Source organism: Piliocolobus tephrosceles, chromosome 6, assembly GCF_002776525.5.
Source record: "Piliocolobus tephrosceles isolate RC106 chromosome 6, ASM277652v3, whole genome shotgun sequence".
NCBI classification, from domain to species: Eukaryota; Metazoa; Chordata; class Mammalia; order Primates; family Cercopithecidae; genus Piliocolobus; species Piliocolobus tephrosceles.
In genome coordinates this window covers 84,509,562-84,523,139 of record NC_045439.1, presented here as the reverse complement: position 1 = coordinate 84,523,139, position 13,578 = coordinate 84,509,562, and the positions used below count along the sequence as shown (strand labels likewise).

The following is a 13,578-nucleotide window of genomic DNA, read 5'->3' as shown; positions in this document are numbered from 1 at the left end:
CCCTCCCCAGCCCCAGGCCCAGGCCCTTTGCCTGCTGGCACGGTGGGGAGCTTCTCAACTCATAGTCTCTTCATTGGCTTTTGGTCACTTGAGGTCACCAATCTCTTGTGGGGGCTGCAACCTAGACCCTGCACACACAGGTACTTTAGGATCTTGCCCCTACCCACCAAATAGCTGGGAAACCATCCCACCCCAGACCTCCCACCCCGACCCCAAGCCTGAGGATGGGCCCTGAGGGGAGCGAGCAGCAGCTACCAGCAGGGTTCCTGATCCAAGGATTTATTCCACAAGAAGAGGCTGATCCCTGCTTTAGGCTGGGGAAACAGAAATTAGGAGTCCCCAGAGCCTTCCACAAACAAAACCCCAGCCCCAGGGACTCAGTGTGGTGGGGGCTGAAGCACGAGCAACAGGGACAGCACTTGGAAGGGAGAAAAGGTGAGCTTCAGGCGGCTGTCCCGAAGGGGCAAGTGGCCAGCAGGGTCCGGTCGTTCCAAGAGGTCGCAGCTAGAGAACAGGAGGGGCCATGAGGGCTCTGCGAGGGTGAGACTCTACCCCCGCTCCCATCCCGCACCGCCACTCACAGGATGGCCTCCTGAACCGGCAGCGACAAGTGCAGCCAGCAGTCCACGTGGCTGCCGTGGGCTTCATACAGCCTCAGGACCAGCGAGCGGCGCTGGGGGCTGCTCTCAGCCTGCAGAGGGACACGGCTGGTGGGCGGGGCCGAGGGCGGGTCCAGTCCAGGACCCCGCCCCCAGCACATCCCACCCCTTGCCTGCTTGACGGTCTCCAATACGACCGCCGGTGAAGACAGGGAAAAGGCACTCCAGGAGGTGGCGGGCGCTGGGCTGGGGGCTGGCAGAGCCAACAGGGGGAAGTTTAGGCTGTAGGCAGCTTGGATAACGCCAGCATCCTGGAAAGAGCCTGGGGTATGACCAGGAAACAATGCTGGTGGAGAGTGTGGGCTACCCTCCCATGTCCCTAGAAGGAACAGGGAGCCAGGCTGCTGGGGTTTGGGCTCATAGAAGGGCAGAGAGGTGTCTAGGGCTGCAGGAAGGCCCCACCGTCCCCAGCACTCACCCTTGTGCGGCATCAGCGCGTAGGTGAACTCGTGGCGCCCCATATCAGCAGTAAAGTCTGGGGCTTTAGGCGCCCGCAAGCTGGGGTAAGGAGAGTGGGTAGGGGCCAGGCTGAAGCCGGTGGAGTTGTGGCCGGGAAGACCCATGTCCCCATGCCAGCTCCCAGGCCTGGTGGGTACCCCACTTACAGCGAGAGGCTGAGGATGCTGCCTCGCACTGATGCGCCATACTTGCAGTCGTTGAGCAGGGCCAGTCCGAAGCCGTGTTCTGACAGATCCATCCAGCGGTGGGCCCACACCTGGAGAGCAGATCCAAGACCCACTTGGTGGCCCTGTGCCCCTCTCTGTGCTTTCAGACTCCAGAGCTCCTGTCACTAGGCTGAGCACAAGCTCTAGAACCACACAACTGAACTCCAGCTCCCACTGCATGGGGCTCTGGGCATGCCACCCAACCTGCCTAAGCCTCAGTTTCCTTATCTGTGAAATGGGAATAAATAATAGTACTCACCCCACCGAATGATCATGAGTATCAAATTAAATGCAAAACTTTTTTTTTTTTTTTTTACACAGGATCTCAGTCTGTCACCCAGGCTGGAGTGCAGTGGCATGATCTGGGCTCACTGCAACCTCCACCTCCTGGGTTCAACTGATTCTCCTGCCTCAGCCTCCCAAGTAGCTGGGATAACAGGGCATGTACCACCACACCCGGTTAATTTTTTTTTTTTTGAGACAGAGTCTCGCTCTGTTGCCAGGCTGCAGTGCAGTGGCACAATCTCAGCTCACTGCAACCTCCACCTAAAGGGTTCAAGCGATTCTCCTGCCTCAGCCTCCCAAGTAGCTGGGACTACAGGCGTGCGCCACCACACCCAGCTAATTTTTTTTTTATTTTTAATAGAGACAGGGCTTCACCATGTTGTCCAGGATGGTCTCGATCTCGACCTCGTGATCCGCCCGCCTTGGCCTTCCAAAGTGCTAAGATTACAGGCGTGAGCCACTGCGCCCAGCCAATTTTTGTATTTTTAGTAGAGACGGGGTTTCACCATGTTGGCCAGGCTGGTCTTGAACTCCTGAACTCAGGCGATCCACCTGCCTCAGCCTCCCAAAGTGCTGGGATTACAGGCATGAGCCACCATGCCCGGCCAATGTAAAGCATTTAGTGCAATGCCTGGCACGCACCTTAGGAAGCAGCAAATGTTGATTATCCTCTTCCTCCCCAGCCCGTACCACACAAGCAGTCTCCCCAGCCAGGGAGGAGTCCAAGGCCACCCCCACCCTGCCATGTCAGACCTCAAATCGAGCCCAGTCCCAAGAAGTATTGTAGTGGGTAGGTCGCTGCAGGTGCCCAAACTGGATCTCATATGTAGCCTGGGAACTGCGCACGCGAGCAGGGAACTCCACCTTCAGGAACTTGTGGGCCTCATGCCAGTGTACCTGGGAGCAGGATGGAGGGTGGGAGTCAGGGAAGGAAGAGACACACCCAGGCCTGGGGCTGGCCCCTCCTTACCAAGCACACTTGGGGAAAACAGCCACCCCGTCCCCCTCCCCCACTACCTCAGTGTGGAAGCGGACATAGGGGCAGCCAACATCCAGCACGACCTCCTGGCTAAGCCGACTGTTGGGGCTGATCTGCAGCAAGAACCAGGCGCTGCCCCGCAGGCCACCCTCAGTGCCCACTGCCAGGGTCCCTGCCTGGCCCAGCACAGGCTTCCTATGGGACAGGGGTGGACATACTGAGCCAGAGCAGCCTGTGTTCCTGCCACCTCCACCATCTCCACATGCTGCCCAGCCCATACCGTGTCTCTAGGTGGTAGTCCATGACGTCCCATGCATCCCAGTACAAGGGGACATCATCAAACAGCACAAACTGGTTCCCCACAGCACCCTCAGCAATGGCCTCCCTGGAAGGACATGGAATTGATGCTGTACAACCATCTGACCTTGCTCCCTCCAGCTGCTCTTGGTGGGGTAGGGTGGAGTGAGCAGACCCAGGGGACAGGGGACTACTGCCCAGCCTGCCCTGCTCCATGTGTGGGTTCCAGCCCACAGCCACTGGTGGGCTGCTGTGGGCAGTGTTGCAGCCAGGGGAGAGAGGAAACGGGCTGGGGTCTACTTGCCAGGCACTGGGAAAGGGCAGTAAGGAGTTGGCACCTGCCAGAGGCCACCAGGACCAAGGATGTCAGGCGGCCAGTCGGGTCCAGCTTCACTCGGATGATGCCATTGTCCAGAGTCACGGAGCCGTCAGTCTTTGTGGGAGGAGGCCTTGAGGCTGAGTCTGTAGGGGTTTCCCACACCAAAAGTCCTCCCACCCCAACCCCAGCCCCGCCTCACTACTTGCTCCAGGCAGGGGAGCTCAGTTGTTAGAAAGCATCCCAGCACAGCTCCTGCCCCTCAGGACATGCAGGACTCACCTCTTGCACTACGAACACAGGCTGCTGGGGCAGCAGGGGCTGCAGCGAGGTTGGGGGAGGAACAGGAGCATAGCCCATGCTGGGCACTGTCACCAGGGCTGGGGGTGAGGCCTGGGCATCAGTGCAGCCTTCCTGACCTTTCAGGAAGCTTGCGTAGGTGGGGGTGGGGTGGTGGAAGATGAGCTACTACTCTCCAGTCAGGGGCACCCAGATCCCTAGGGGTATCCCAGGCCTGATCTGTCTGGCCTCCATCCCTCCTGCTGCAGTAGCAACCCTTCCCCTCAGTTTGTACCTAGGCTGTGGGCCCCACCAGGCTTGGGCAGGGCCATCACTTCGGTCCGCTTCCAGGGCAGTGTGTTGACGATGAGGAGGCCCTCGGGACCTGGCTCCCCAGCACACAGGGCTGCGGCTGCGGCGCTGAGCAGTGTATTGCCATGGGAACGGATGTCTGAGGAGAGACTGGCTGGTCATAGGTGGGCAACAGGTCTGGAATGAGCCCATGGGTATCCCACAGGAGACACTCCGGGCTCAGTCCTGGCATTGGAGAGAGCGGGAAGGACTATTGTGAGCCTAACCTTCGTAGTGGCACATGGCTTCCTCTGCCACCATCTGGATGCAGCTTCCAGTCACCACATCATGGAACTGGTTCAGAAGCAGAAGCCTGCAGGGGCCAAGGGCAGGGATGGGAAGACTGGGAGGGGCAGCCACAGAGGTATCTGCAGTGAGCAGTCAGGTGGGTGGCAGGGGCAGAACCAGGCTAACCTCCAGAGGTGCTGCAGCTGGGCTGCTGGGTATAGGAACTGGGCACTGCGGGCCAGGGCCAGGCTACTGAGCAGCTCCACATCGTGCAGGATTCGCTCACATTCCCGGTTCCCCTTCTTGATCTGAGCCCAGGATGAGACGATTAGTATGGAGCCTGCTTAGGTGTCCCAGGACACTTTCCAAAGCCCTCCCTTACTCAGAATCCCTGAGGACCCCCCAAGGGCCTCGTGGAGAAGGCCTCTGGCTGTGACCTGCCTTAAATGCCTTCCCTCTTCTCCCCGCAACCCAAACCCCTTTCTTCAGGGACACTGCCTCCTTCAAGTTTTCTTGACCAACCCAGGTCTTGAACTTCTCTCCTCCAAACTTCTCTTCCCCTAGATCTGGCCTGGGCTGTCTCCCCTGCTGCCTTCTCTGACCCTCTGCAGATCAAGGGCACACCCTCCCTGCAGAGCCCTGCAACCTGCCCCTGACCTGGGCATGGGTGGTGTATGTGCCATTGTGCAGCTCCAAGAAGAGCTCCCCAACCCACGTGCACAGCTGCTCTGAGTCACTCTCCAGTGCCGAGAAGAGCTGCCTTGGAGAAGATAGCTGCACCCTGAGGAGACCACAAGTCTGGGTCTCCCAGCCTTGGAGACCACATGGCTCACCCTTCTTCCACACCAGAGCAAAGGATCCAGCCCCTACAGAGAGGAGCCACTCCAGAAAGCTCCCCGTCCACACATTGCCAGCCCCGGACGCCCTAGAAGAGCCTCTCTCTCTGGTGGGCTGGAGCCCTTACCACCTTCAGCTTTCCCCCCACCCACCCCCAAGGTGGAAGTCTGGAGGAACCCGTGGTCTAGGATTGGAACAGGACAAGGTCCAGATGAGGGGTTGGGTCCAATGTCTGAGGGAAGGCAGGGCTTATGGCAAGGGCCCAGGTTGGGGCTAAAGGAGAGCCAAGGCCCGGCCTGACCTGGGCAGCCCATCCGTATTGCTCAGGCGCTTTAGGCGGTCCAGCATGGTCTGGGTGGGGCCACCACCCCCATCCCCAAAGCCAAAGAGGAAGGCACTGTGGTTGGCCCGCCCCTTGTCCCGGTTGTTGGCCACAGTCTTCAGCACCTAGACAGGTGAGGGCAGGCCAGGATGGATCAGCCTGGGACAAGCCAGCCCTCTCCAGTCTGCCCCTACCCCACCACCCTAGGTGACCCCTCACCTCCTCCACGCTGCCCTGCATCACATAGGAGTCGCCAGGTGGGAAGTGGACCAGTACGCGGGAGCCATCCAGCCCCTCCCAGAAAAAAGTATGGTGCTACCAGCAGAGAAACAGAGGCAGGGCAGAGAGGCCAGAGTCAGGGCTGAGGCAGAGCCAGGCCTTCCAGACTTGGTCCTGCCCCTGCCTGCTCTGTGACCCTGGCAGAAGCAGTGAGGGTTTGGTGGTCTGTCTAGGACCCCTCAATAAGGGGGAAGAGGCAAATGGGCCAGGTGGGACTCTGACCCACTCTGACCATGACCCCCCCGGGGCCCTGCTTACTGGGAAGGAGTTCACCAAATTCCAGCTCAATTTCTGGGTGAGAAAGCGCCTGATGCCACAGCCGTGCATGATCTGGGGGAGCTGTGCTGAGTAGCCAAAGGTGTCCGGCAGCCAGAACTGTGGGGAAAGAGGATCCTGGAGTGCAGGAACCAGAGCTCCAGGTGGACTCACCCCAGCCTCAGCCCCTCAGCACTCCAAGTCGAGCGCCAGCCCCACTTGCCCACAGCCTGGTGCAGCAGCTCTCAGCCTACCTCGGAGCACATCTTCCCAAACTCCTGCAGAAAGAAGTTCTGGCCCTGCAAAAACTGCCTCACCATGGCCTCTCCACTGGGCAGGTTCCCATCCTGGCAGCGAAGGAAGTGGGAGGCAGCCCAGGTCAGCGCTGGATGGGGAGCAGGCAGGCACTCAGGCCAACCCACTCCCTGCAGGAGAAGCCAGGGCTGCTCCAACATGGGAGTTACAGCCAGAACTCAGGAAGGGCCCCTGTCCTTCAGGCCTGACTGTCCATCTGCCTGAGGGGGTGCTTAGAACTAGGCCATGCAACTTGTCACAGTGTTGGAGGCTCTCCTCCCCCTTCAAGTCCCAGGCCTTGAGATCCCAGGGACTAATGAGCCAGCCCTGCCACAGAGGGGATGAGTGGCCTGTGGAAAGTCACCAGCAAAGCCAGGAGGGCTGCGGCTACCTGAGGGAAAGCCGTTGTCATATGGTTCAAGGCTGAGGGGTGCTCAGTGCACTTACCATCTCCACCCAGGTGCCCCCCACAGGCACAAACTGCCCACGGCACGCAAACTCCTGGAGGCGGGAGTGCAGGCCAGGGTAGCGGCTCTTCACCCACTCCAGCTGCTGCGCCTGTGGGCAGGTTGAGGGGAGCTGGGCCCAGAGTGATGAGGGCCCCACCCAGGACAGAGCATATGGGACTCAGTGGGTGGCTAAGGGTGAGGAGCAGCCCTGCCCCCAGGCCCAGGAAGCCTTCAGGGCCCGTGGAGCTCCAGGGAGGGCCACGTGCCTCCCTTCCCCCTCACAGCTGTCCCTCTGACCTGGGAGCAGGCAAAGATGAACTCAGGGTTTCGCTCCATGAGCTGCAGGGCGGTCACCCAGCTCCGGGCACATTTCCTCATGGTCTCTTTGAAGGGCCAAAGCCAGGCTAAACAGGGAGTAGAGTGGAGGATGGAGGGAGCGGCAAGGCTGACCAGGCCCGCGTTGGGGTTCCAGAGGGTCACCTAGCCTCCCTCCCATCCCAGGCCCTTCACCCTGGAAAGCCCTGTGGTGTCTCTCCTGAGCGGTCACTTCACTTCACTCCAGCAAGGTGGGGGGAGGGGGTGCTGGGGAAAGGAGGCGGCAGTGCTATAAGGCCAATTATACAGGTCAGGAAATGGAGGCTCCAGGTCCCGGAACAGCTTCAGTCCTCTTGGGGAATTAGACATCCCCTAGAGGATCCTACGAGAGGCAGCAGGGTCTACCCTGCCGCTGCACACACTTGACGGATACCTGGGAACAGGGGCATGGCTCCCAGGATGGAGCCAGCTGTCCTGCCAGAGGTGCTACAGCCTCTCCTGACCCCCAGGCCGCAGTTCCTCAGTCTAGAACCTCTCACACCTTACCCTACATCTTGGCACAGCAGAGAAAGCCCTTGTTCTGTGATCCCAAAACTTCAGCTGCATCAGAATCAATACCTTCAGGAGCTTGTTAAAAATGTGGATTTCCCATAAAACTCAGACACTGCAAACTTGAGGAAGCCTCTCTGGAATCCCCCAACCCAACTGGAGCACACACCTCTTCTGTGCTCTCCAGTGCCCCAGACTCCCCACCACTGTGACACCAATTGCCTGCTGAATCCTTCTCTATAATCCTACCCTCAATATCTAGCATGGGCCCCACGAGGCATCATATTTTGTTGAAAGAATAAATGAGGCTGGGCACGGTGGCTCACGTCTATAATCCCAGCACTTTGGGAGGCCAAGGCAGGCGGATCACCCGAGGTCAGGAGTTCGAGACCAGCCTGACCAATGTGGTGAAACCTCGTCTCTACTAAAAATACAAAAATTAGCCAGGCGTTGTGGTGGGTGCCTGTAATCCCAGCTACTCAGGAGTCTGAGGCAGGAGAATCACTTGAACTCAGGAGGCAGAGGTTGCAGGGAGCCGAGATCACACCATTGTACTTCACCCTAGGAGACAAGACTAAGACTCCATCTCAAAAAAAAAAAAAAAAAAAAGAAAAAGTGAATCCAAAGCAAGCAGAGCCCACAGTCCAGCCCCCTGGTCCCATTTTACAGATGGGGAAAACTCAGGTCCAAGAGGGACAGGAACTTGCTGAGCATCACACAGTGCTTCTAGGACACATCCAGGTCTTCAAGGGCACTCCTGCCTCCCCAGCCAGCCCAACCAGCTGCTGTCCTACCTGTATCAATGTGGCAGTGCCCTGTGGCATGAATGGTGTGTTGGCTTTCACCTCCACGTTGGCCAAAGAACCTGGAGGCCAGGGCCTGGGCCACTGGGAAGGTCTCGGGCTGGGCAGGGTCACACACGTTCACCATCTGGTTGGCTGTGTACAGGGCCTGAAAGCTGCGCTGGTTGTCCTTCCCGAGGCCCTGCAGCAGGGTTCTGCCCCTTAATTCCCTTTTCAAGCACGGCTTCCAGACCTAGGCCCCACTGATCTCCTCAGGGCTCTCAGCAGAGCTCCCCTGACCTCCAACCCCTTTTCCCTGCTGGTACCCCTGCTCAGCACCGTCTCCCCCGCCTCTTCACATAGGAAAATTCTCTCAACCCTCAAACAGGTGGAAACCCTCTTCCTACTCTGGATTCCCAGAGTCCCATTTATCTGACCCAAAGAATAACCTTCTTGGAGCAGGGCTCTAGAAGGTAGCAGGGGGTACAGGGGGTGTCAAATACCTTGGCTATGCCCAGCAGCAGCTCCAGATCCACCAGGAGCATGTGGACATCTCGGTGGAACACAGCCAGCTCAGCCCGGCTCAACTGGAACATCTTCTCAGGATCAGGGGCTGCAATGATGCTTCCCTTCCCGGCCCCCAGGAGCCCACTGCACGCTACTTCCACATAGAGGGTGAGGCTACAAACATGGGGAGACAGCCTCAGGCTAAGGGACTAGCACAGCACTCTGGGGACTTGGGAAGGGGGCACTCAGGAGGCATCCAGCTGAGGCCAACCTGTCTGCCTTCAGGATCCACTACCCAGAGTATCCCACAGTGTGTCAAGAGCACATGTGGGAGGGTTGGGGTACAAACACCAGATGGATCCTATGTCCTTCTGTCAGAGAGAATAAGTAGCAAAGTTTGGAACCATGTAAATTACACTGCTGTTTAGTCTTATATTTCCAAAGTTGTCTTTGCAAAGCACTGCCTTGGTCTTGGCACCCTCTTTGCATATTAAAAGCATGTTCGGATCTCCCAGGCTCGAACTTTTAGACCCAAGATCTAAAACCAACATGGCTAACATGGGCGGGCCATTCACTGGAGAACAGGCTGGGCTGTGGTGATGCCATACTCAGGCTTCAGAGAACAAACACGACTTCCTTAGGGAGGCCTTGCTGACTCCACTTCCCCACTAAGTCTAGAGCAAATTCCTCAGTGGAGTACCCAGGATTTTCTTCCAGAGCCTTCAGCTTTGTAATTATATAGTAGACCTGTCTCCCTTTGTTGGCAAGGACTATTTTATTCACCACCATTCTCCCAGTGTCTGGAAGCATCTGAAACAGTGTTCAATCAATATAAAATACAATAATAACATCTAAGAAGTGTTTTTAATGGTGTCATAAAATGTCCGTGTTATAACATGGAATGTAAGCAGTCAGGATACAATCTCAATTAGTAAAAACTACACCAGGATGAGTCGGGCACGGTGGCTCATGCCTGTAATCCCAGCACTTTGGGAGGCTGAAGTGGGTGGACAGCCTGAGGTCAGGAGTTTGAGACCAGCCTGGCCAACAGAGTGAAACCCCATCTCTACTAAAAATACAAAAAATTAGCTGGGCATGGTGGTGGGCACCTGTAATCTCAGCTACTAGGGAGGTTGAAGCAGGAGAATTGCTTGAACCTGGGAGGCGGCGGTCGCAGTGAGCCGAGATTGCGCCATTGCACTCCAGCCTGGGTCACAAAAGTGAAACTCCATCTCAAAAAAACAAAACAAAACAAAACAAACAAAAACAAACAACAACAACAAAAAAACTATGCTGGAAAGATACACCAAGAACATGAATACTGGGCTGGGCGTGGTAGCTTGCACCTGTAATTCCAGCACTTTGGGAAGCTGAGAAGGGTGGATTACCTGAGGTCAAGAGTTTGAGACCAGCCTGGCCAACAAAGTGAAACCCTTTCTCTACTAAAAATACAAAAAAAATAGCTGGGCGTGGTGGCACACACCTGTAATCCCTGCTACTCAGGAAGCTGAGGCACGAGAATCACTTGAACTTGGGAGGTAGAAGTTGCAGTGAGCTGAGATCACGCCACTGTACTCTAGCCTTGGCGACAGAGGGAGACTTCGTCTCAAAAAAAAAAAAAGAACATGAATGCTGAGATGTTAATAATGTTCATCTCTATATCTCTATTCTAGGGAGTGGAATAACAGTAGTTATTTATTTCTTTGTGCTTTCCTGTATCTACCACAAGGCAAACATTATTATTTTTGAGACAAAGTCTCACTCTGTTGCCCAGGCTGTAGTGCAGTGGTGTGATCATGGCTCACTGCAGCCTCGGCCTCCTGGGCTCAGGTGATCCTCCCACCTCAGCCTCCCAGGTAGTGTGGGTCACTGCACCCAGCCCATTATTATTATTATTTTTTTTTGAAACGGAGTCTCGCTCTGTCACCCAGGCTGGAGTGCTGTGGCCGGATCTCAGCTCACTGCAACCTCTGCCTCCCGGGTTCATGCCATTCTCCTGCCTCAGCCTCCCCAGTAGCTGGGACTACAGGCGCCGCCACCTCGCCCCGCTAGTTTTTTTGTATTTTTTAGTAGAGACGGGGTTTCACCGTGTTAGCCAGGATGGTCTCGATCTCCTGACCTCGTGATCCGCCCGTCTCGGCCTCCCAAAGTGCTGGGATTACAGGCTTGAGCCACCGCGCCTGGCCCATTATTTTTATGGTTAGGAAAAAATCATGCTTTTAAAAGCAAACAATGAGATGTGAAGATGATTGTGCTGGAGCAGAGGGGTGCTTCTGAGATCACTCTGGGCCTCAGCTCCTCCTTGCTCACTGGTACTCCCTCCCTGACAGCACTGGTCAACCAGGGCACAGGGACTCACCTTCGGGGGTCTCTTTCCCCCAGCCTGTCAGTCAGGACATAGCTGGTCTTCTCACCTTCTTTGGTTAAACCCTAGTAGGGAGGGGAGTGAGAAAGACAAGGCTTGAGGCCTTTGGACAGTTCAGATAAAGTGTAAGCCATGGGGAGACAGGTCCCTCCATCTGGTCCCCAGCTCTGGGTCCTCGGTCCCAAGCAGGGCCAAGATTGGCAAATCAGGGACCCTTGGCAGTAGATGCCCCAATTCCCATGGCAGCCAGCACCATGAGCACCAAATAGCCCCTGTTTACCAGTGGCAAAGCCATGGTCTTATGGGAAGGGCCCTGGGAAGGGGTTAGGAGGCCTGAGTGTGGATTCTGGTGGCCTCTGCACCCCTAAATAAATACCTGAAAAGAAACTCCATGAAGTTAGGGGCAGGTTTGCCTCATTCTCTGCCACACCCTAGTGCCTAAGAGTATGGCCCAGAATGGACACCAGGGGATATTTGCTAAGTCAGTGAAGGGAGGGAGGGAAGGTCTCTGCCTTCTTGTAGCCAGGAATAAGTCTTAACCCCAGATTGACAGTCAATCCAACTTGAAATGGAAGCTGTGTGAACCTGAGCGAGTGAACTAACCTCTACACATCTCAGTTTCTTAATCTGTAAATGGGTATAACGACCTACTAGATAGGAGTATAAGGACTAAATCTGATAAGGGTGGAGCATGAACAAGACACTTAACAGTGGTTATAGCTGGGGAATGGGATGGGTGATAGGGAGAGATCCATTACTTTATCTAGAACTGTTTGAAATGTTTTCCTATAAGTTTGTATTACATAGAATAAAAACTAAGGACCAATTGCAGAGATGCCCAAGTGACAACTTCCTTAGTCTTGAAATCCTGATACCACCCTGTAGGCAGAGCAACTCAGCTGTGGCTTCTCTAGAGTCCACAGGAGAAGGGCTGTAGTCATTTCAGGGCTGAAATGTGGCCATACCTGGCCCTAGGGCAGGGTTCCTCACCTGGACAGGTTCCCCATCACGCCACACCAGACCTTCTCCATCACTTTCCCAGCAAAGGTGAACTTCCTGGCCTACCCATGCCTCTGGGATGGTCAGTTCCACCCGGAACCAGCAGGTCCACCATCTGCAAGAGAGCTGTTGTGATAGGCCCAGAGCCCAGATAGCCCTATCCTGATATCCTTCCTTGGATAAAGTGTCGGCCGGGGCTTGCAACTCTCCAAGAATCTGCAGTGTCACAAGGTACTCAGCTTTGAGTCACAAGAAAGGAGCCACAAGGTGAGAAGCAAGATGAGGGAAAGAGGCAGAGGCGTCAAAGGTTCGTGATCCCTAGGGTGCCCTTCCTAAGGGATGTCCAGAGGCGGCTATGTGGGGATGAAAACCATCCCCTGAAGACTGAGGGACCAGGGAGCTGTTCCCAGCAGAGGGTGCTGCTTGATCCCACGTAGTTGCCTAGGGCACAGGGCGGACAACGAAGGTGTGGCCAGGAGCTGGGTTGGGGACTTCCCTTAGACCCGTAGCCCCGCCCACCCGCTGGGCGTTACCTACGTGGGTCCGAAGCTGCAGCCGACCTGCGCTGGGCGGAAGTCCCGCTGGACTGCCTCCTGGTAGGGAAGCCTATCTGGCGTCAGGAAGCTGGAGAGCGCAGCCACAGGGCAGCTGGCCCCAAAAAGCCTGCGTAGGACGGGCCAGTGGGCATATGCTGGAGGCCACCCCGTTTCCGCCTGGGTGCCAGCTGGCCAGTGAGGCCGCACTTTCCCTCGATCCTCCGCCAAGAGGGCTGCCTGGCCGCGCTGCGGCAGTCCATTCCCTACCCCCTCCTCCCCGGCCTCTGCCCTGCCCGCGGCGAGCACTTCATTCCGCGGCCCGGGTGGCTGCAGCTTGGGTTTCTCCCCGGAAGGAAAGCCTGGAGCGCACGGATGCAGTCGGCCGGCTACCACGACCAGGGGCCACACCTGCCGCGGAGGTTACAGTCGGTAAAGTAGACCGGCGACACGAACTTCTCCACCCGCTCCAGCGTGGTGCGCCAGTGCTTCAGGGCCGGCGCAGCCGCCATCGCCGAGCTCTCGCTACTCTTTCCGGAAGGGCCCTGGCACTACAGTCCCGCTCCACCGCAGGAAACCAAAGGTTCCGGCGTCCAGAGGGCGCCTCCCAGCCCCGGGCAGGTTTGCTTGGCACACCGGCGGCTCTCGGAAGCCCAGCTGCTGTCTGAACCTTGAGCCGAGTTGCAAGCTAGAAACTGTGTTTTTGAGGCTCCCCTATGTTGTCCGAGATAGGGGGCCGCAGGGCAAATCTCAAAATAAAATGGGAAATTTGACGATTAGAGCTCCTGAAAGTCTCGGGACAGAGACTTAGGCCATTCGGCAAGAAGGGCACGAGCCTCAGCTGCTGCAGACCCAGCCTCAGAAGCAGCAACCAGGAGGGAGACCTCTGGCTCTAGCTGTCCCTCAACACAGAAAGTGGTGTTTGCTTAACGTGGAGAGCCAGACTACCCGGAGTAGGTGTTTTCATACCGGATGGAGGTCAGGGTTATAGTGAGCAGGAAGGTAGAGCTTTACGCCCAAGTTACCACGACTT

The 13,578-nt window shown here is 56.7% G+C and overlaps 2 protein-coding genes across 3 annotated transcripts in view; both read right to left on the bottom strand.

Moving 5' to 3' along the window:
• PML (promyelocytic leukemia) overlaps positions 1-13,578 on the bottom strand; it is a 551,773-nt gene that overhangs the window by 54,380 nt on the left and 483,815 nt on the right. The gene's annotated exons all lie outside the window — the stretch shown is intronic.
• On the bottom strand, positions 264-13,111 carry MAN2C1 (mannosidase alpha class 2C member 1). Of its 2 annotated transcripts, none has more exons than XM_023196660.2 (26): positions 12,957-13,111; positions 12,550-12,675; positions 12,004-12,127; positions 11,008-11,078; positions 8,645-8,822; positions 8,154-8,343; positions 6,793-6,899; positions 6,494-6,604; positions 6,007-6,099; positions 5,756-5,872; positions 5,438-5,533; positions 5,198-5,343; positions 4,717-4,840; positions 4,246-4,367; positions 4,059-4,144; positions 3,776-3,931; positions 3,484-3,594; positions 3,224-3,347; positions 2,869-2,973; positions 2,627-2,783; positions 2,363-2,506; positions 1,265-1,374; positions 1,078-1,157; positions 773-921; positions 582-691; positions 264-504 (listed from the first exon to the last, which is right to left on the bottom strand). In XM_023196660.2, exons 1-26 carry the CDS (start codon positions 13,055-13,057, stop codon positions 378-380), a joined length of 3,165 nt encoding a protein of 1,054 aa, XP_023052428.1. In that variant the 5' UTR covers positions 13,058-13,111; the 3' UTR covers positions 264-377. The 2 variants fall into 2 exon arrangements, with proteins under 2 accessions (XP_023052428.1, XP_023052429.1); XM_023196661.2 differs by having other exon boundaries at positions 3,224-3,318; positions 3,484-3,581.

What these genes read in the sequence shown, in the direction of transcription:
- MAN2C1 (XM_023196660.2), bottom strand. Translation starts at nt 13,057, where the DNA reads ATGGCGGCTGCGCCGGCCCTGAAGCACTGGCGCACCACGCTGGAGCGG. An exon ending in TGCTGCTGGGCATAGCCAAG is followed by an intron (nt 8,344 to 8,644) that starts GTATTTGACACC and finishes ACCCTGCTGCAG; the next exon opens with GGCCTCGGGAAGGACAACCA. An exon ending in GCACTGCCACATTGATACAG is followed by an intron (nt 6,900 to 8,153) that starts GTAGGACAGCAG and finishes CTCCCTGTTTAG; the next exon opens with CCTGGCTTTGGCCCTTCAAA.